At 40.5% G+C, this 22,358-nt stretch overlaps 1 protein-coding gene across 8 annotated transcripts in view; it reads right to left on the bottom strand.

Moving 5' to 3' along the window:
• The window catches only part of dab2ipb (DAB2 interacting protein b), a 143,601-nt gene that overhangs the window by 84,093 nt on the left and 37,150 nt on the right, over positions 1-22,358 (bottom strand). For 3 of the 8 annotated variants that reach the window (XM_035184054.2, XM_035184047.2, XM_035184049.2), the window contains one exon: positions 1,081-1,202. In XM_035184054.2, coding sequence (XP_035039945.1) covers positions 1,081-1,131 — 51 coding nt within the window. In that variant the 5' untranslated portion in view covers positions 1,132-1,202. Of the gene's footprint in view, positions 1-1,080; positions 1,203-15,166; positions 16,077-22,358 lie in introns of those variants that run through there. The other 5 variants (XM_035184043.2, XM_035184048.2, XM_035184045.2 and 2 more) reach the window with 4 other exon arrangements.

Genomic DNA, 22,358 nt, shown 5'->3' with positions numbered 1-22,358 from the left:
AGCTTTGTTGCTAGGCGACGGCTGTAATGGTGACACAATAGGAAGACCAGACTATCTCATTTGCAGGATGCAGCTGACGTCGGCTGCGTAGACTGGATCCTCCGCATGATGCTGCCACTGAATTGAGACACAGCTACAAGGTGTTTTAGAGCTTAACTTGGCCCGTTACTGTACCTGCTGAGCCGTTACAAAAGGCTGATGACTGAGCACTGAGAGCTTGTGGCCCTCCTGGCCTAACATCTACTGTTTACAGTTCACCTGCGGGTCTTCATCTCCCCGCTCATTATTTATTTATGAAAATGTGCACTGCTAATTGCTAATTAGCTTTAAATTGATGACTCATGGCATATTTCTTTGCTTCATTAACTGGCTGTTTATCTATTGAATTAAACATGGCAGAAAGCAGTCTGGATTTGAATTAGAGCAAGATGGCAGGCAAACGGACCACTCTGTGTGTACGTGTGTGTTTGATGGAGAGGTGTGTTTGTAGTTGAGTGACTGATGGTATTGCGTGTGCACAGGTGTGGAATGTGTGCGCAGGTTGTGAATAATATTCGGTGTGAAAATCACACAGGATCTTAGAAGTCAGTGGGGGATAGTGGGCTGAACACGAGATGTGTAGACGCAGGACGTTCAGAAGCCAAACATCAAAGATCCTGTTCCAATATTTGAAGTAAATGAGTTTCAGCTTGGCACAAATCCATCTGGACGCCAGACAAGGCTTCTGTAAACCTTGTTATATAACTAACAAACTCTTAAAGCAGGGGTGGGCCACCATGCCACTACATAAAGTTTAGGATTTATATGAGAAACTTTGGCTAAAACCAGCTGTGAGTGGCATCATCCACATCACTACCATCTGATATCAGACGCCTTGCTAAAGAGAAGCAGTTCAATATGTGTTCAATAATGTATTATGTGGCCCACAAAGGATATTATAAAAATTTAAATGGCACTTTGCAGGAAAAAGGTTCCCCACCCATGTCCTAAAGCAAACTAATGCGGAGACCAAAAGAAAAGCCAAGAGAGGAAAACCAATAGACAGACAAAGACTCAGATGGTCCATGAAAACACACTCACAGTACTCACGGTGACTCTGAAAGGTGTGGTGGCAGTGGACGTCGCCTCCATGGTGGGTGTGGTCTTGTCTGAGGATCCGCCTGGCACGCTGCGTCGGCGCCCTGTCCTGTCTGGAGGAGACTCTGCAAATAGAGAGATCTTTACTTTGTGGATTCTGTTTTAACATTGTGAAAAATATACCATATGATTATCAAGTGGGTCAAGATGTTGGGGAATAAAATTATATGATTTTCTGCAGAGACTTCGAGGAGATCGATACTACTCGATACTACTATTTTCTATGCCTGAACTATGGAGATATAGCCAGGAGACGCCTAAAATGGGAAGCAAGGAGAACTTTTTATACTTTTTTATATGCAAAGTGATAATTTAGATGGGTATGTATAATTTTGAGCTTTGGGCAGAACCAGGCTCGCTGGTTTCCCTCTGGTTTCAGTCTTGATCTATCTCAAACCGTAGCGTAAAGATTTCCATATCTGTTTGTTCACTACGAATCAAAGGCAAACATTTCAAAGGAAGTTAAAAAAGGGCTTGTTATATCTTTCTATCACAAATTTCTTGATCTTTAATTTGATTTAGAGAAGTTTTCTTAGGATTGCATCCTATTACCAATTCCTCCATGAATATATGAAATTAGCCCATTCAGGGTGTGAAAGACTGTTGCTTTCACTTCCTGATTTTCTCATCTCTTCCCTGTTTACTGAACTTATCTGAACGTGTTATCTTTTTATCTCGCTTGTGTGAGTGTGTGTGCGTGTGTGGCACAGTACAGCGCAGCATCAGATGCGAACGAGCAATGTGCAGATGTGTGGGACATATCTGGACATGTCCGTGAGGAATGTTAGTGTTGTTGAGCATGCAAGTCCCTACAGACTTCTGATAGCCATCACTGCTGACTGCTAGCTCGTAGGTACAGAGCAGATTATCAGTTTGTTAGGCAGCTGGTGAACTGATCTTACCCCATGATAAATAAAAGGTGGTTTTAGGCTACAGTGATATGTACCTACACTGTGAGACATTGACAGTTTACGCATGATGAAAGTTTAGAAAACAAAATGAAACAATCTGTCAGATAAGGCCTGAATATGCTGCTATAATAATGGCCAATCACAGGCCTTTGTGAAACTCATGTGGTCATTGCATCTCTGAGGTCATGTTCGAGATCTACGATCGTCTTCAACATTGAAAACGATTGAAATTACTGAATGTTGCAGTGTGACTTTAATCAGGATGAAATCACATTAAAAAACAAATCCTGTTTAAACACACAAACTACATTTTCATTTATAATATATAAGGACTGTTTTATTTTATTGGGAGCTTCCCACAAACTGCTCATTCAATCACTTGGTATGCAACATCTCTGGACTCTCAACACAACAGGCTCTTCATTAAAATAAATTTGGATCGTCAGTGCCTACAGATACAAAACTAATGTTTGTCTGGACTTGGCAACACAATCTGACTCTTCATCTGTTTAACTTCAGTGTTCTCACAGAGTGACAGCTCTGGATATTGGTAAAATCTTAAAATGGCAAATACTACAATATTACAAATACTAAATGCAATATGATTCTCATTTCTCACTAATGTTAGGGAATGGAAGCTGTGAGGAAGTGGAAACCTGTCCAATCTTTTATCATAGTACAATGTTTATTATTAACAGACCATTTCAAAATGAACTAGAACCTCTGCCCTGTAGTTGTATGCCTCCGCTAACCAGTGCAGTTTCAGTCCCTCCATGTGTTCCACACATATTGCATTCACAATAATATGAGGTCACATATCCTTTACATTTGACCAGTGAAATGTAATCGGTTTATCTTTGAGTCCAAGTAACAATTGAAGAAAATGCCCCAAATTCCCAAAAGGCAGACTTGGGATATCCTGTTCAAGGATGAGGCCATCATGACCTTGAGTCTAAGTGAATATTTGTGCCAAATTTGAAAGGATTCTCTTTAGGCGTTCTTAAGATAACATGTTCACAAGACAAAAGAGATGCAAGGTCATAGTGACCTTGACCTGTGATCAACAAAATCCAATGAGTTCATCTCAGTCAAAGTGAATGTGTGTACCGAATTTGAAGACATATCCTCACTCTGTTCCTGAAATTATGCATTCACAAGACCAAAAAGGTGTTTTTGTAAGGTCACAATGATCATCGCCATCTTAGAGGCTTAAAAATGTTGTATGACTCTAACTGATGTTAAGAAGTTTACAATGTTTAATAATAAAAACAACCTTTCCTGTCCCTTCCTCATTGCAACAGTCAAAATACGGTGGTATTGAAATATCTGCTGTCATGACAACAAGTGGATTTAATCCTTTTACATGTGGAAATCATTCAACAGGAAATAAGCGTAGATGACAATTAAGACACCAGTGTGAATTTCACTTTCTCTTGTCACAAATCATTTTTGTGCTCAACTTCATCAGATTCACCCTTCGCTGCTTAATTTCTTGATGGAAATCTCCCCACTTGTACACAGCTGGCTGGTTTAACAGGCGCTCACAGCAAAGCTCACATAAACACACATTTAGTCGTGAACTAATTGCGGCATGAAACTTCAGTGCCTGCTTCTGCACGTTTTCATCACCTGCGTGGGACACTTCTTTGCAAAAGCATAGACAAAAAATTCCCCTTGCTTAATAACTACTGTGTCTTTTTAACTGAAAGTAAACAGACTCACTGAATAAAAGTTAAATCAAAACACAATGTCTAACCTGAATCCTGGAGGAAATCATCAGAGTTTTGTACAACACACTGTGACCTTTGACCTTCTTTCCAATGTCTTCCCTGTGATCTCTTCATCTTTTCCTCATTACCACTGCCCAGGATTCACAAAAGAAGGTGGATCCATACAATTTTTTATTAAGTTCGACATCCATGAAAATGAATGAACTCTGCTAAACGCCGGGCATCCACACTACTCCAGAGTTTAAGAGCCGCTAATACGGAGAAGTTTGGAAATGCCGCTTGCCTTATTTTATTTTGAAAACTGTGGGGCTGGTTTTAGTCTGTATGGACAGAAACTAAGATGTTTGGAAACAATGTCGTAGAAACCGGCTTCCTTTTGGTCACGACGTATAGCCTTTGCTGATTTGTCAGGCTCTTATCACATGACCACCTTCCAGAAAACAACCGACATACACCTTAGCTACCAGCGTAGGATGCAACATGGATACAGTAACAAACGTTGCAGACCCGGTTGTCTTTAATAACAGTTGTTAAATTCTGCATTTTACAGCTTTTTAATGACACAGCTGCTTACATATGAGTTGATCTTCTAGTTTGTGGCCTAGCTCTTTCTGCAACAAACAACAAAGTGTTTCCTTTTACACTTGTTTACACCGGCAAGCCGTTTTATCATTTGAAAACACCCTCATCAAAGGAAAACGTACATGTAGCCTATCTATCGGCTGTTGATGGAGGTATTCACTCCACTCAGTGTCATTATAGTTCTCCACCTTTTTTCCCCTTCACTTATTCTCATCCTCCTTCACCAATCCATTTTCTTCCCTCTCTTATGCACTCTAATTATGATTCCCTTCAAACCTCTGCCTTCATCTTCTGCGTCACATCACATAAAATCCTCATCTGTCATTACCTCTTCATTTCACCTTTTTATTTTGTTCTCTGCCCTCACACATTCCCTAGAAAACTTCTTTACCCTTCATTACCATCTACCCACAAATAAAGCAATCCCTCTTGATTCCACCCTCCTCATGCCCTCCTCACGTCGTTTAATGAGACCCTGGAAGTGCCAGTGAAGGCCCTGGGGGGCCTAAAGCTGTCTATAATAGTTACTAGAATATTGTGTGTGTGCTGGAGTATATGTGCGAGGTCGAGGTAGAAGCAGCCTGGGAGCGAATGTGTCTCTTTGAGGACTGAACTTTACTTTAATAGTTGTGGAAATATTCACCTTGCTGAGAGGTACATGAAAAGGTTGACACCACCCTCTCATCTCTACGCTACGTATGAAGTTACACATAGCAGGCACACAGCATAGCTTAGCATGAAGAGCGAAAGCAGGGGGAAACTGTGAGCTTAACAACATGTTGTAACTTTGTGGGAGCTCTTGTTAGCAATGTGATTTCTATATTTATTAATAGGTGATTTAAGTGGGGAGAATAAAACTATATGTGAGATAAACCAGTGGTCGTATATGTGTCCTTTCACTTGGTATAAAAAAAATACTGTCTGGTCATAGTTATTTTTGTAAGACAGTGCTGGAACAGAGAGCGCAAGAGAACAAATGAGATTTCTAACCTGCATTGTAACTGTGTGCAGCACTAACACCCATAAAGTGTTTACCATCCATACAGTCAGACCTCATAGTTTCAGCTGCAGTTGTGTTCATGTCCACAAGTGGCATACAATACATGTCTCTCTCGCATGTGTGTGTGTACCTGTCAGTCAGAATCTGTTGCAGGTGAGAGCAACCTTTGTGCGTGCAAGTGCACCCCCGTTACTGCCATAGATTGGAGTAAATCTGTGGGTAACGCTGCAGAGAAAGTGACTTTTTTCGGGGGTGATTAGCCCATTAATTTGGATCTGCACCAAAATTTCATCTAGGGCCATGTCACAAAGTTTCACAGAATTCGGTTCAGTACATGTTCTGTAATTCTGCAACGTAACAAACAAACAAACTTATGCAGACGAGAACATAACATCCTTGGCAGAGGTTATAGTAGATGGGAAATTGTTTTTGTGTTGTGCTCCTGTCTTGTGTAGACTCTTGTAAGTAAGCAATAAGTGTTAGGGTGGAGTTACTGTGAAAGTAATCTATCTATCCATCTCTCCATCTCTCCATCGCTGCCCTCCATATTTTCTTACTAATAAAAGTCAGACTACATGTTTCCCCACCAAGGCGTACTCCATCCAGTGACCAGTGCCAGACCTTCCCTTCCCCTCAGACCTCGCCAACACAGGATATTCCAGTGCGCAGAGTTCCAGCTGTGTATGAGGACGGGGGGCAGAAAAAGTTCAAAGCTTCTTCCACTTTTGAAAACTGAGAATATTCAATATTCTGAACATTTTGTCAGTTGCTGTTAAGGCAAAAGATAAACAGGATGAATGCAGCATAACTGATTCATGCAGGAGATGAGCAGAGGAACCGCACAGTGGGTATTCAGGTGGTGATGTGTCACAAAAGCTGTTAGAAAAACAGATAGCATCGAGTGAATCATCAAGCAGGAGCACGGGAGTGATAATGAACATTTTGCAGAAAGTCTTTATTTGTGCTTATTTTAAAAACACACATTATTATTTTGCCTGGAGTGGTCTTCTTTATAATCACTCATCTTGAGGGGCTGGCTGGGTTAAGAGGCTCCATGATGACAGAGAGAATTCACAAAGGTTGTTGTGAGCAAGTTGTTGCACAAAGCTTTTAATGTGCCTACAAATGAAAGTATCTACACACTGCACAAATTGCGTTACACTATGGTCTAGTGGAAATGGATTTTTGACTATTTCGCCACATCACTGAAAATATGCGTCATCTACAAGGCGTGCAATAACATACACAGTTTGAGTGTTGTTGCTGCTCTTCTGAATGATGCGTAGAGACTGGCTGAAGCATTCTTTCAGCAATATCAAGCTAATTGGGCCTAAACAGGCACACACACGTTTTACGACTTTCTTGTTGGGGCTGATCGGCTGATTTGACTAAATCAGTAAAGAAAATTTAGTTTCAATCGCAATAGATGACTAGTATGGAACTCAGCATAGAGCCAATACCTCTGCCAAGGCCTAATTAACCCATTAAATTCGATCAAGATGCACTAAATCTCACACACTCATACATATCCTCTAAATAAGCCTGATTTTAATGTTAAAGAAAGTTAAAGAATAAAATAGATCTGCCCCCAGTTCTGGATTCACACCAAAATTAAATGGGTTCTTCCCCGAGGGATTTCGCATCCTTCCACCAAGTTTTGTGGAAATCTGGTCGCTTCTATCAAACAACCAAATGGACATGGGTGATAACATAACCTCCTTGGCAGAGGTAAAACTAATAAATATTTTGCAAGTCATTTTATTTGTGTTAGTCAACAAGACACATTAGCCAACTGTTAATAAGTGAGGAAGCATTACATTTTCTGGCCACTTGGAGGTAGTGCAAACAAACTGTAAACGCAAACTGATATTATCTCCTTTTAGCTGGAAAGTACAAACAAATAAAATAGTTGATTATTTACATGTCCAGCAGATATAGGGAGTTCTGTCTGCCAGTATGTGCTCTATTGTCCTGGCTGCCATTGGCCTATTAAATTTGTGTATCTTATTTTGACTGGCCTTTGAATTCATTTGTGTGTTTTTAATGCACAATGTGCTTGCAGTATATGCTATTTACTTATTTTCCACTGCTTTTATATTGTATTGAGTTCTAATTTTATTTGTTTGATGTCACTTTTTTTTCCTGATGGACATGTGCATACTGCTGACTGCACATCAAATTCAACCCAGAGAATAATAAAGACATCCTTGATCTGACTAAAGTAACTCCAGTTTTCATTTCTTTTAGCTCCTCTTCGTTTTGATGTTGACTACATTTTCTATCTCTGTTTTTTCTTTTTTTTCTGCTTCAAAGAGCTGCATGTTGTGAGCTAAAATGGCGCTTTGAGAGTGGTGAGAGAGAAGCAACCTAGTCACACTGCAGAGCACAAAACCAAAACACTGAGCTGAAACACGTCTTACAAACCCATGTAGAGGTAGGAGGAACTTCGGTGTTGGGCGGAATTATCAGTGGGTTCATGAGTATGAGTAACAACTTGCACATTTGATCCATTTTGTATATTAAAATATTGATCATAGTTGCTTTAAAGTGTGTATTTGAGCAAAATAATCCAAACTGTGCTCATCTAACTAATAAATACAGTACAAGACTGTTAGGAAGAGCAGTGTGTGTATGTATTTCAAGAAGTCTTTGCCTTCAGGGATGAAAAATAGCCTCAGAGAGAATGTAGAGTTTTTTGTGTTATGACAGGAGGTGAAAGAAGAGGAAAATACACACACACACACACATTCTCTATGGGCTGGTGAATTATACAGCAGAAATCACAGGCTGTCAGACTGTGTTTACTGTGTTCTGTCTACCTGCAGGACTGTCTTCTCTAGGTCCACGCCACCTCTCATCCCCCCCTTCCTTCACAAATGCATCACTTTCCCGCCCCCCCTTGACTACAAGACAACCAGAATTTGTCTCGACTCACTGAAAGTGCTGCAATAAAGCTCTGTCACTCGCCGGCATATAAAACAGGAATTGATATCAATCAAAGTACGATCAGGCCAGGAAGAAGAAGTCACACAGCAGCGTCTCATTACAGGTATATCAGTCTGCCAGCGGAATGATCATCCATCCTCCATCCAGCAGAGGCCCACACAGCCGCAGCATTACATGCACAGGTTAAGTGAACACATGTGTTGGTGTGTGAGAGACATGGGAGTGCGTTTCCTTGTCTGTGTACACAGGGACTATAATGTGTTAACACTAAACTGTGAGGACAGCGCTGGACTTTTGACCCCTGAGATGCTTTATTTACTCGGTGCAGAGATGATGGGGTGATAAAGAGGTGCCGCTCGGTCTCCTTGGAGTGACTCGGCAGACGTTTCATACTAGAACTACTTCTCGTGAGGACACAGTCAACAGTACCTTCACTCAGAGCTTGGTTACATTGATTTAGGGTTGCTAACACAACATAAATTCGCAGCAGCCTGAAATTATGCTGGGATTCTGCCTCAAAATGAAATATGGAACGAATCAGTCTCCAAAACATCAATCAACAGGGTAAAAGGGCAGATATAAGCAGCATCAAGCAGCACTGCATCGTTTTTTTTCCCTTTTTTCCAAAAACACAAGGATTCTATATACAACCATATTCAAATCCCAATCTCAGAGAGCGTGACTCTGCTTCATGTTTAGTTTGGCACATGCATGCCTTTGTCTGCGACACGTTATAGGAAGGAGTAGAGGGCTGGAAGAGGAGGAGGAGAAGAGTGGGGTGCAGAAGGAGGAAGTTTGTGTTTGTGCAGAGGGGCGACGCAGCAGCAACATTCCTGCGATGCCGTCTGCGACCCTACATACTCCAATAATATCCACTTGCAGACGAGAAGCAAACACAACAGTTTTTTTTAGCCCTGCCTCCCAACAAAAATTCCCAAAACCAACAAAAATGACAGATGCACTCGATTCTTTTGCATGATTGTTGATATCTAATCTGATGGATTGGTTTTATAAAAGCTATCAAGGATTCGTTATTCATTGCCGTCTGTCTGTCAGCAGGATTACACAAAAACTACAGAAAAGATCTTCTTAAAACTCGGTGGAAAGATAGGATATGGGCCAGGGAATGATCAATACAATTTTGGATCAGGACAAAGGGGTGGATCCAGGTTTTTTTCCCACTTTCTTTAACATTGCTAGATAGGGCCTTTTTTTAACATTTTTGTAACATTTTTAAGAAATAATGCATGGATTTTTACTTTAAAAAAGTTGTGCAATTTGGTGCAAATGAATTGAATTTAAGGGACTGTTGAAACGGAATGACAGAGGTATGCGCTCTACTGGGAGCCTCTCTAGTTTCATAACGTCAGACTCCTGCATGGAAAAACAGTAATCCTTATTTGCACATTGTGTCAGCTGTATACGTTGACAGATTGCATATATAGGGTGAGCTCCTATAGTTCTGCAGCTACTTCCCCAAAACTGCTCCCCAGCTCTGGGTCGTAATCTGAGTGGATATCCATGGATTAAGGGGCATTAGCCTGCACCTGTCCTATTGTTATTGGACTTTTCTTCTGTTGCTCAGAGGCAATTTGTCATCTGGCCCATCTCTGCCGTGCACCAGGCTGAGGAATAAGAGGGTAGGCAAGGACACAGGCTCCAGAAATGAGACTATGCAATCGCGGGTTTAACAATTAGAAGATTCCGAGAATTCACTTCTGCGTTTGATTGCTTTATTTACTGTCTCTTCCCTCTGTCTCATGTCTGTGCTTCCTATTATATGATCTCAAAGGCAAACTGATTAATTTTCACTTCACATCCTGTTATACAGAGCTGCCAAAGCAGAGGGGAAATACTTTCTTCCTACTGTTTCATTCCACACACCCCCCTGCCTTTTGGCCTGCCTGTATGTGCTAAAAATTAAATTGTTAAAGCTGAAAAATTGGGGGAAAATGATGAAAGAATTCAGCTGCCTGAGCTGTCAAGTCTTTACTAAAACAAGATCTTAATTTCTGAGAGGTTGCTGCAGTCACAAACTACAAAAGGCTGATCTGCTCTAGAGAAACCAGGCAGAGTGATTCCATTGGCGACGATGTTACAGTGTAAACTTGACACCACTTCGCTCTAAATCTCTATTTCATCTCTCCATCACATTAATACCAGATGCAGAAATAATTAATACAGACGTGCTTCCCGACCCTTCAAGAGTAACTGTGATGCATAGGAAACTGAGTCACGTTTTGTCCGTGTTCTTCTGCCCCCCGTTTCCCAGCTCTCGGCCTGAATTCTGTCCTCACTTCCCATCAGCACACACACACACACACACACACACACACACACACACACACACACACACACACACACACACACACACACACACACACACACACAAACACACAAACACAAACACACTCACGACGCACTAACAGACGAAAATCCGGCTACAGATTAACTGAACAAAAAAATATTAAGCATGACACAGTTCCATAGAACAAGAATGTTTCTTGGTAACTACTGGTTGAGGATATGATCACTTGCAATAACTGTCTGTGGTAATGCATAATTGAGTTGTTATTGAGTTATTAAACATGTTCTAGCAAGCTGCTGGAAGTATGTCCTTTACTGTTACTGTTCATTGTATATTAAATGGTTTCCTTCAGATGTTCCTTTGCTTCTGTTCCTGGAGCATTGTACATTGAAAGAAGAGATTCTTTTTCCATTGCAGTTACTTTAATTAAGCTTGTTTAAGTGGAATTATTATATTGGTCTTGTTATATTTAAATTAGGCTTTATACATCTCATACTCAAAACTGCTTCTGTTTTGTTCTATAATTGCCTTCCTCTAGTTCTAATCAGCTTCCTCTCTAAAAGTTTCTTCCACTTTTTCCTTCCTTTTCCTTTGTCATATTTCTTCTTTGTTTTGCGCAGTTCTTCCTTGTTCTTAAGAGACTGTAAATGTTGTTGATGTGGACCCATAAAGCCCTTTTGAGTCATTGTATGTGATGATGAGCAAAGGCAAAGACTTGACCTGACTTGTTTTACCAACTCTGGCTGGTAGCCTCGTCCGCCAACACTTCATTCCATTCAGTGTAATAATAGTGTAAGAAGTGAAGCCAAAAATGAAAAGGGAACGGATTGAGAAATGCACTTTGTACAAGAAAGTGATGCAAAGATCCAAGCCACTCTCTCCTTTTCATCTGTACAATATGATCTGCAGGCAGTTAGCTTAGCTTAGCATACAGACTGGAGACAGGGCATGTGCTTGCCTGGAAAGAGCTGCACATAGCCCTCTATAAGACAAAAACAAGCCACTTTTAGAATTCATCTTCTTTATGAAGACAGTAAAAAATCTATTTCCCAAAATGTCACCCTGAGGTTAAATTGCTAAAATAACGATAGCTTTATGTAAAGAAAAAGGGTTTGTGAGAGTTAAAACTGGTTAAGTGTGGGTTAAGAGGCTGAGATATCTTGGAGGAAAGGAATTTTGTGTAATCTAGAATGGCACCAAGTTAAATGCGTGTGTACACTTCTGTCACACACTTGCCAAATGTTGTTTAGATGACATTTGTCGGCTCTTTAAGTAAAAGTCAATGAGCGAGAATAAACTGAGATCAATGGAAGAGAAAAGAAGACAAGCTAGTTATTTCTGCCAGGGAATAACCAGTGGATTAGGGTGACATACCTGGAGGACAGATAAACACAATATTTGCATAAACCCTCTGATATCATGCAAAAAAGATTAGATGATGGCAACCATGATGACAGCGAAAGTCAGCCAAGTAATTTGCACAACACGAAGCAGAAAATACAAGACAGAAACCTAACTTTGATAAAAGCATGCCCCCTTTCAGAGACCTAATTTTCACCAAAATGTGTTTCTCCAAGGAGATAGAAGTGTGTGCAATAGTTAAGACAACTTGTGAGGACTTTTACAATTTAAACCTGTTGTGTGTAAAAGAAAAGCAATGTAGATAAAAGTGAGACGGATGAATGCATTTCTGAAAAGGTCACAGGACAATTCAGTAACAAGTCAGATCAAACGACGCCTCTCGTCTCTTTGCAACCCCTCTTTGAGATAAACGGTCATTTTGGATGTAAATGTCAGCGAACCTGACGGAAAACAGAAGAGGGGAAACTGAACCAGCTGAACGGACATATACGATTTTTCCACGCACTGGTTACGACGAACTGACGTGTAGCACACATGCAGAGAAAACAATAACACATGAGCTCACGCAACTGACACCTGATCTGTCCCAGCTTCAGTTTACACGTCAAGAGGGGCTCCAGTCACTTCCTCCAGATAAACTCACGGATCTGTGCTAGGCTGAGCTGTGAACAAAAGTAACCTTTTCGCCCCCGAGCTCCAGGCCCACAGAACTGTTAATTAAGTTTATTTTTGTCCTAACAGACCTAATTTCAATGAAATTAAAGGAAACATAAAGGGATGGAAAACACTGATTAAATCTTTTATCAGCGTGTGTATAATTCTATATCACAATATTGATGTATACAGTGAGAAATTGGAGGTCCATTTTGGTCCAAACTAGTGAATTTAATATCTGACACACCAAAATAAATCATATTGACCGGGTTAGTGTTACTGTTACTGTTTTAGCCATTAAGAGGTGGCAGGAACAAGCTATGAAATCTAAACTAACATATTTCCAGCTTTATCTACAACCTTGTTTGGCCCCAAAGGGCGATTTGTTTTAAAGCAAGACACAACAAAAGAAAACTATAGAAATAAATAACGTAAAAATTGCTAATGTAAGGTACTTCAAAAGGGAGGGGGAAGAGTGGGCAGGGTTAACTGAATGTTGCAGGCTCAGTGTAAAACAACAGTGGTATGTGTTGATATCTAAAATTTTACATAACATTAACATAAATATGTGGAAACAGCCTTGAAAATCATATTATAGACAACCAAAAATCGAACTGGTTAAGTACAGCAGCATTATGAAACCTGTCACAATCTATGAAGATGGCAGACATGATTGCACTCCACTATTTACACATCAAGCAGACCTACAGAGCAAAATTGGGAATCATTTTAGACTCGTGTTTTTTTACAGTCACCACCAGGTTCGTGAAAGTAAACTGAAGGACACAGCAGTTAATGCAAAACTGCAAAGTCATGAGCTCTATTGGTAATATAAAAATACTGACTGTAACTTCTTTAAGTTCTAGTCAAACTACAATTGACCATTTGACTCTTTGTAAATGTCAGAATTGGTGGTGAACATCTGAATTTATTATGTGAGTTCTGTGGGTAGTCAGATTTGTTCCTGCAACAAAGTTTCCTCTGTGGCGAGAGCTGGTTAAAAAATCTGTTTAATCTCAAAGTATATATAATACGTGACATCTTATCCAAGTCTAAAAACAGCTGCTAGAACATTCTGTGCAGCTTCAATAATCATCTACTGACTAAATCATAATAAATCCTCTGGAGGCATGTGATTTTGACAAACAGCGGTCTAATGAAATCTGCCGATGGATGCACATTCTGATCTCCAGAATACCCTGATAAACACTGACACACAGTTACCAGTTGAGGGTCATGCAGAGTACGACATTAACCGTTTCATTTGATGCCGTTGCAAAAAATATCTGGGACGCTCTGGAGAGTCGCTGGATGTGTCTTTGCGATCTTGTCTGTGCATCATTGTGTTAATGTGTGATGTCCCAAAAGTTTTTTGTTTTTTTTGTGAGGGGACTTATTTGCAAAGATCAAGGCAGTGTGTGTTTGTGTGTGTGTGTGTGTGTGTGTGTGTGTGTGTTTGTGTAGTCTTTTGAGGACTGAATGATACAAAGCAGAGACTTCAAAGCGCCTCTTTCATCAGCGAGAGAAGCAAAGTGAAGCCATACAAGCCAGGCAGCTTCCCACAGTCAAGCACTTACACTGGTTTTGTCTGTCTTTTACCATCTACATTTACTCACACTGCAAGTTACTTTTAAAAAAGAATGAAACAAGCAAGGTTCAGTGAGAGAAAGTGAGACTGATGTTTTCCCTGCCTTAAAAAAAACAAACATGCTTGCATCACATCCACAGCCAAGAGAGCAACAGATGCGCAACACTCTCCTACTTAATATCTTACTGTGCATTTTAAATAGTTAACTTGAGAGAAAGAAAGAAAATAAATCAATATGCTGAAGATTTCAGAACTACTTCTTTTCTCTCAATTCGAGTAAGTTGAGCTAAAGCCTTGGGGGCCGACTTATCACTATAACCTAACAGTTCAAACACTGCCTGCAGCGGTTAAGTAGAGCAGCTGGCTACCGAGAGGCAGAACGGCAGCAAAGTGAAGAAACAGGGAGCTTGAGGACATGGACTAACGGAGAACACAAGTAGACATGCGGCACAGAAAATGCTCAGAGGAATAAAAACTAAACTGCACGGCAAGGCACCTGGGCAGGTTGGAACTCTGCAGGTTAACGCCGAGCTATCAGAAGTCTCGTGTCGGTGGTGTGATTTTGAGAGTGGTGTCACTGTGTGAATAGTGACGCCAAGCTGTCATCTCACTCCAACTATGCACGCTAGTCAAAACACATCAACAACAGTGGAGCGTTGCCATGGGTTCAGAAGATAATGTTACTTTAATAGCGGGTCTCACATGAAGAGGAAAACGTTTTAGAAAAAGGAGAACTGCCTGTTCACAAAATGTGGCCAAGAAAAACTTTTCAATATCAAAACAGAAAGTGTTAAAGTGATTATCGGACTTTAATTGAGCTACACTATCCGTTTCTTTTATAGCATTGTGTAGGAACTTTATGACTCTACTGTACACGTGTCTCTGGGTGTAAACAAGGCAAAAACTGCTGCGTGCAGGACTTTTTTTAGTAGTAGAAGTATTTATTACCCCTCCTGGCAGGCGGCCTGGTGCGGCTGCGGGACCGACTTCGCTGACGCTGCAGTCGAGACTTGCCCAGGAATCTGTAGTAGTACGAGCGTCTCCCAGACCCCTTCCTAGTGACCCCAGCCATGGTGCTTAGAGTTCCCAAACTCTGACGGCCAACAACAAGAAGATCTCTCAGCGGCGCCACTGAAAACAAGTCCTCCCGATTCTGGTATCAGTGCAGATAAAAGCCCCCTGCAAAGTTCTCATGGAGTGCAACCCCTGTTTATCACCAACTTGACAAGACACTCACATCTACTTCAGTTTAAGTCCAAATGGATTGTGTCAGGCTCAAATCCACTCCACTTTGAAACCATTTCCCACTGAGGAGGGGAAAGAGAAGATTAAACCATCAAACTTCCCCTTCTGGTCAATACTGTGTCCTCTCCTACAAGCTCAGGATAATGTTTTTTTTGCTCCACCTTCGAACACTCCCCCTCAAAAGTTTCCCACAGCGAGATCCCAGAGGCATGATGTCCGGAATACACTGTGAGCGTGTATCCTGAATGACAGGAAAGCTGTTCCTGTTCCCAGTGCCAGAGTGCACTGAAGGAATGTTATGGACAGCTTCTTTTGTATTCATGAAGCATTAAATGAGTCTCGTATAACTCAAGTATTTTACATCCAAATCCATGTATCTCCAACTCCTGTGTCTGTGTGTGAGTGTGTGGAACAGACAGACAGAGTGTGTGTTATGTAGAACAACAGGAGAAAAAGTTTAGGGCTGGATGGAAAACATGCACAGATAAGAGCTTCAGTGGAATGGAGTCAAGGCAGAAATCCGGGTGTTTTCACATCCCTCCATCAAAGCGTTTCTCTTACAGCCTCACACATCAAACAGCATCTGGCGCAGTAAACAAGTCAGACTTATAAAAATGCCACCGCCAACCCTCCCTTCACCGATAGCAATTCCCGATCCAGTTGCGCTCTCAATCACGCTCCGGGTTTTCCTACTTAACCGCTTCAATTTGCCTCCCTGGGGCAGGGAAGGAAGGCATGGAAGGGAGTGACAGCCAATCAGAAACAGATGTAAATGGGCTGTTGAGAGCGGCAAGGAGCCAATCGGAGCGGGCTCGGAGTGACAGGGTCAGCCAGATGGACCATAGTCCACAGCGAGGCACAATGAGGAGCATGCACAATGTCGGTGCACTGGGGTTAAGCAATGTCAGCTGTTTCCAACTGTGACTAAAATCGTGATGTATGACTGGGCCTGAAGAAAAGGGATTATTTCAAAAGTAATCATTGTCGAGATTAACTAAAATATTAATAGAACATGTATCATAATATTATAAGAATAGTTTTTATAATAAAAAGACTTCGTCTGAGGAAATAATTTGTCAGTAATTCAGCCAGTTCCATATGGTTTTTCTGTTTGTCACATGGCTTCACTCCGAAGTAAAACTGATGGTTGATTTTGTATCACTTAAACTGCATCTTGATCCCAGCAACTAGGAACCTTTGCAGTAACTTCTTGCATTTTCACTGCAGGGACCAAGGTCTTAATTAAGTTCGGGGAAATCTTTTCACATCCCAAAAACGTCCCTGGTCAAGAGGGGAGTACTTTTACGAAAGTACCTGAACATTTTGAGTGGGGCCTGCAGTGCTCTTGGTTTAGTGCCATTTTATTTCTTTTCTTTTATTAGAATTTTTTTTCCATTTTATTGTTTAAAAAACCTGTGGCTGCGTCTACAGGATTTTAGATACTGACATTCGACAAAGTCCAGGCTCTCAGAGGTAATTGGAAACGGTGGTCCATAAGAGATAAGGTTTATTTAAAGATCTCCAGTGAGTTGAGCAAACCTAATATTAGCCGTACTGCGAAACAGTGCCAGGAGAAACTCAACAAATTGAAGCAGGACTACAAGAAGAAAAAAGGCCACAGCAACAGACTCTGATTTTATGAATTAATGCTGAGAAAATAATCAGAAATTGCGATTAAACATTTGGAATGTTCCTCATGAAGTAATTCCTTCTGGCGGAACTGGTGCGAAAACAGTGTGTATTTTCTTTTTTCTTTGAAGATAAATAACTTTTGGGTGGCACTGATGCTGAATCTTCATAGTGTGTGTAAATGAGACATCAAGTGATGGCAGAGCAGTAAAGTGCTGTATAAACACGGTCCCTTTACCATGAACTGAATTTCCATTGGTGGTCATAAAGTTTTATTTGGAAAACAGAAGAAGAACTAGCATAGTGATAGTCACTGTGGGTAAAAAGAGATAAAACTGCAGTGCAGGCAGACTCGAAATGGATCTGCAGAAGAGAAAATGCAATGCAAACACCACAGAACTAACCAAACTGTGATTGACAGCTGATTATTGGATAGAATAGAAAGAAATTAACAAAATAATTTCACCAAAGAAGTGTCAACAAATGACAAATAAAGAATCTTAATCTCTGTATTAATTTTCTGCAGGTTTCAAACAGTTAAATTTAAGACTTTTTAAAGACCATAATGAGTTACATTTAGTCAAGAACAACAGATATGCAGGAAAGACTTACACTTACCCATAATTAAAGGTAAGGTACCACATTATCTCTCAAACTACAGGCAGAAACAGCAGTTATCCATAGTCTTTGTAGGTTTTTTTCCAGTGAGCTAATCTGTATTGTTATTTTGTTATAAGAATACAAAACAAACATATCTAAGTGTGATGCAAGTAGCTTTAAATAAATGTTGACATAATTAACACCTAGTAAATACATTTTAACATATTTAAGACTATTTATGGCCTTAGATTCAGATTATTAAATTGTTTTCAGAGTTATTAAGTCCCAGCAGAAATCCTGTCTATTGATTGTACCTATAATCAAAGTCTCCTTCTCCTGCTTTCTCATACTCTCCCTCTGCATTACATTTCCTCCTCCTCCGTAGTTGTTCAGTTGTTCACCCTGATGCCACTTGTTGCTCCTGAGAGCGGTGAGGGCCATAACACTACACGCTGTGTGGAGTTGTGTCATTACCTCAGCCCATAAACTCCCAACGAAAGAATGCAGCAGTGTGTGTACATGTCTGTAAATCTCTAACATAGGCTCCACTGTTCTCATGGCTCCACGGAGAGTATTCAGGACAACCATTAGTAGGTATATATCACTCCGGGGCAAGTCAGAGGCTCGTGCCGGGTAGCAGAGGGAATGTAAAGGCCCTCCGGTTTCACACTGCTACCGCTGAGTTCATGAAACACCCTGGAGACACGTTCTCGAGGAAAAACCAGAGATATATACGCAGTGAGTCTAGGTTTAAAGACCAAGCTTGTAATGTCACATAAATACACACAAATTTAAGTTACAACTGAACTCATTTGGCTGTAACAGTGAGTGTTATTCACGCACACAAAGGAGACGCGTGTGGAGGCCACACAACCTTTTTAATTGCAAAGCAAAGTGATTCGTCTTTCCTGCATAAGAGCCACAGTGGGACTAGTTATCTACAATGAGTTGCAGGCTCTATAGACAGGCAGACCAGAGAATCAGAGTCGTGCAGAGTTTGTGCGCTGCTGCCGGCCTCCCACCGCCCCGCACACAGACGTCAGTGTGCGGTGGAGAGGCCGATAAAAGGTCAAGAAAACTGAGGTAAAGTTAACCAAGAGATGCTTTAAGTCACTGTATTAATGTGAATATCAGTGGTTACCTCTAATGCTGCTTTCAGACATACTGAATGCCGCAGTTCCTCCCTATTTTATCCGGAGCAGGTGCATATGTGAACGCAAATGTCCGAGTGAGACGCTCCGCAGTTTCTGCAGACTTTATCAGCCTGACCTCCTAGTATACTGCCCGTAGAAATCCAGAAGTCGATGTGAGAACACAGCAGGGGATCCCCCGCTGGATTCACAGCCAATCTTTCGGATTTGACCCGCAGGTCATGTCTGTCTAAAAATGGCTGAAGGGTGTGGGAGTAGAGAACCCACAGGTCAACACCTTAAGAGGAAGCCAAAGAGGGGCAGATGAGAAACTATTGTTGAGAGGTGTAATGTTTGCCTTCCCATAGAAACCTAAGCTCATTGGTCTTTTGGCTATTATCCATATAAATGAGTGTTGCTATCAGATAGAGAAGACTTTAGATATTCTATATTTCTCTTAACGGTCGGGTTGGAAATTCGTTATCGTAACACTTATTTATCTTATTTGTTGAAATCCTTATACAATCAATGAATCAAGTCCTATAAAGAAAAAGCTGGTGTAGCCTGCTCTTGCTAGCTTTTCCAGGATTACCAACCCTAGCTTTAAACTGCTTTCCGACATGGGCAGAACTCTGGTTTTCCTGCCAGACAACCAAGTAAAATGTCCAGAAAATGTCTGGGAGAATATATCAGGAAAGGCATATTCACAACGACTTGAGCAAAACTTTTTTTAAAAACTAAAAGAATACAAACATCTTGGGATGAAAAAGAGGAGCTCTACATAAACAAGACACAGACGAAGATGAGAACTTCAAAAGACAACAAGATACGAGAGCTTTTGGCAATAAGGTCCAACACCAGTGTCGATTCACCGTAAACAAAAACCCCTGATTTCCGCAGAGGAGGGAACGTCATGCTCTGCCTCCTGTAAGCTCAGACAAGGAATCTCTCCTCTCCTGTATGCTACGGAAATGTTCCTGTTGTTGGTTGTGAACACATCTAACCTGGAGAATGTTCATCTCTGAAAACCGCTTTATAGTTCTAAGAAAAGACCGAAGCCTGGTCAACTGATGAACCTAGACCTCTGTTGTTGTCCAAACACATACACAACTCCCACTGTTGCTCCGGGTAATATCTCTTTTCTTACCATGTCCAAACACCCAACTGCTGTTATAAATACTCACTTGAACACAAAATGTGAGTCAAGCTGCTTCTGTAAATAGTCCTCATCAACTACACAATTTACTACAGCTTAAGTCACGATTGCTCAAAACTACAGTGTTTAAAATTATAAATATATAGTCTTTATTACCAATTAATTTATGCCTTGTAACCTTAGAGCAAACCAGTGGGTTAGACCCTTTTCTCTAATGGGATAATGTGTAATCTTACTTTCTACTTTAATACTTCCATTGGCTGTTATAGTGATAATATCGCTTTGCAGGTTTCTCTGCATACTCAACATTATGATACTCAGCATTTCCATTAGGTATTTAAGTGTCCACTTTCCAGTCAGTCAGCACATTGAAATCATCACCATCAGAGAGCAGAGTGGTGGAGGTCTGGAAACAACAGACCTCTGCAGGCGGATACAGACGCACTTGAAAGAAGTTTAATCACGATGAACACATTGTAGTGATTGCAGTGATCAGCAGAAGCCATTAAGTAAAGAATGATAGTGAAAGAAACATGGTGTCTGCAGGTTAACTACGCACCGACGTCCTGTTTTAAGTAGGAACCAGAAACCGAGGATTCTATGGGGGACGGAAACCGGCAAAATTAAAAAGATATATGAAAAAAAAATGTTTACAATTTGATAAATAAAATAGATAAGTAAATGCCATAAAAGATACTTCAATACATATTCAAAAAAAAAATACACAGTTTAGAAATGGAACAGACTATGTATTTTTACATTTATTAACTTATTTGTCTATGCATTTATGATTTATGCATCATGAAGTACTTTATTTATTCATCTATTATTTTAGTTGCGGTCCTCCTATAGAATTCATCTATGAAAGATGGAAAGAATATGTCTGCCGCTTGCTTTAAGAGAGAAAGAAACCTAGAGATGGAAGATGTGAAGAGAACTATGTACCACATTGAGATTCTCACACACAGTTAAAGTAATTCATGTCTTACCTGTTGTTGAGAGCAATGGAGGGAAGGGTCAGGTACACATGGAAGAAAAAAGAAGAAATAGAGATAATGTTAGAGAGAAAAAGATACTTCATTACTTTCCAAATGTATTTAAATTGTCAATAGTTTGTAACCAAGGTTAACTTGTTGGTACTTGAAAAAGGTCAATGTGTAGACCTTAAGCTAATTTAGGCTCAAGATGAGATGCTGTGGACCCTGACGGAGCCTTCTGTCAATACTAAGCGTTCATTTCATCCATATTTGTGCACATCTTCTGAAAGTACCACTGGAACTCGTGGAAATCAACAAACACGAGGAAGAAATTTCTAGAATGAACTTGAAGACTTTGCAAGTTGGTAAGAAACTACTGGCGTCTATAAGATGTTACTTTGCCTGGTCACAAAGAAAAGCAGCTGCCTCTTCTTCAGAGGTACATTATCACAACCTCCTCCACTGTTACTGTGTTTGTTGTTGTTGTCAGATACTCCATCTAATCTGCGCTGCTCTCTTGTGCTTAACAACCATGAAGGACTCATGGAAGTAAGTGGGTAGTGACGGTTACAATTGTTTGAAACAGACAAATCTCTTTTCATAATGTAAGACAGCATAAATCTGCCTTTAACAAGGAATAATAAACACATGCCAACAATTTCAGTTTTAAAAAGGTGCTTTACAAATCTTATATTTTTCACCTGCTGTTTGTTTTACCATATTTTGGTAAACGTTTGAGGCTCATACTACAAGAAAAAAACATTTGTCTTGTTGCTCAGGTTTCACACAGGCTACATCAACATGGATTACACACATAAGTGCATGTACAAGCAAACATTCACGATAAAAAAAGCAGTGTTTGAAACCACAAGAACCCCTGTGAGAATAGCAGACGCATTGCTGTGAATGAAAATTATACCGAAAACTTGAAAAGTCACCAAACCTTTTAAAACCCTGAAACATTTCTTATTATATAAATGCTGAAGTATCCAGCTGAGGGGAAAATGGAAGTAATTCCACTTTCAGAGCAAACAAAAACACAAAGAGAGATGTATCGATCCCGAGCACAGCTCATCCTATCGTCTCTATAGTGGAGGGATCAAGTGGCACATACTGATGTTGTGCCTGAAATATACTGCATACTGCATATTGGAGCAAAACGACCTCAGAGGGAGTCTTTGGGATTAGACTATAGACTCAGAAATAACAGGGCAGACGCTGTGTGATAAGCAACCGTAGAAATCGGAGTCTGGGTAATACTCGTCTTGAACTGACAAAACATATTAGTATGGATTACAAGCGGGGGAGAAGCCTGAAGTAACGGCTGCTGCTCCTTGAATCTCCTTGGGCAGATAATAGTTCTCCCTCTAATAGACAACTTTAAAATACAAAATAAAGTCAGT

This window comes from Hippoglossus stenolepis, chromosome 18, assembly GCF_022539355.2.
Source record: "Hippoglossus stenolepis isolate QCI-W04-F060 chromosome 18, HSTE1.2, whole genome shotgun sequence".
In the NCBI taxonomy this organism is placed as follows: domain Eukaryota; kingdom Metazoa; phylum Chordata; class Actinopteri; order Pleuronectiformes; family Pleuronectidae; genus Hippoglossus; species Hippoglossus stenolepis.
The sequence above is the reverse complement of the archived record's forward strand: the minus strand, read 5'-3'. Positions and strand labels throughout refer to the sequence as shown.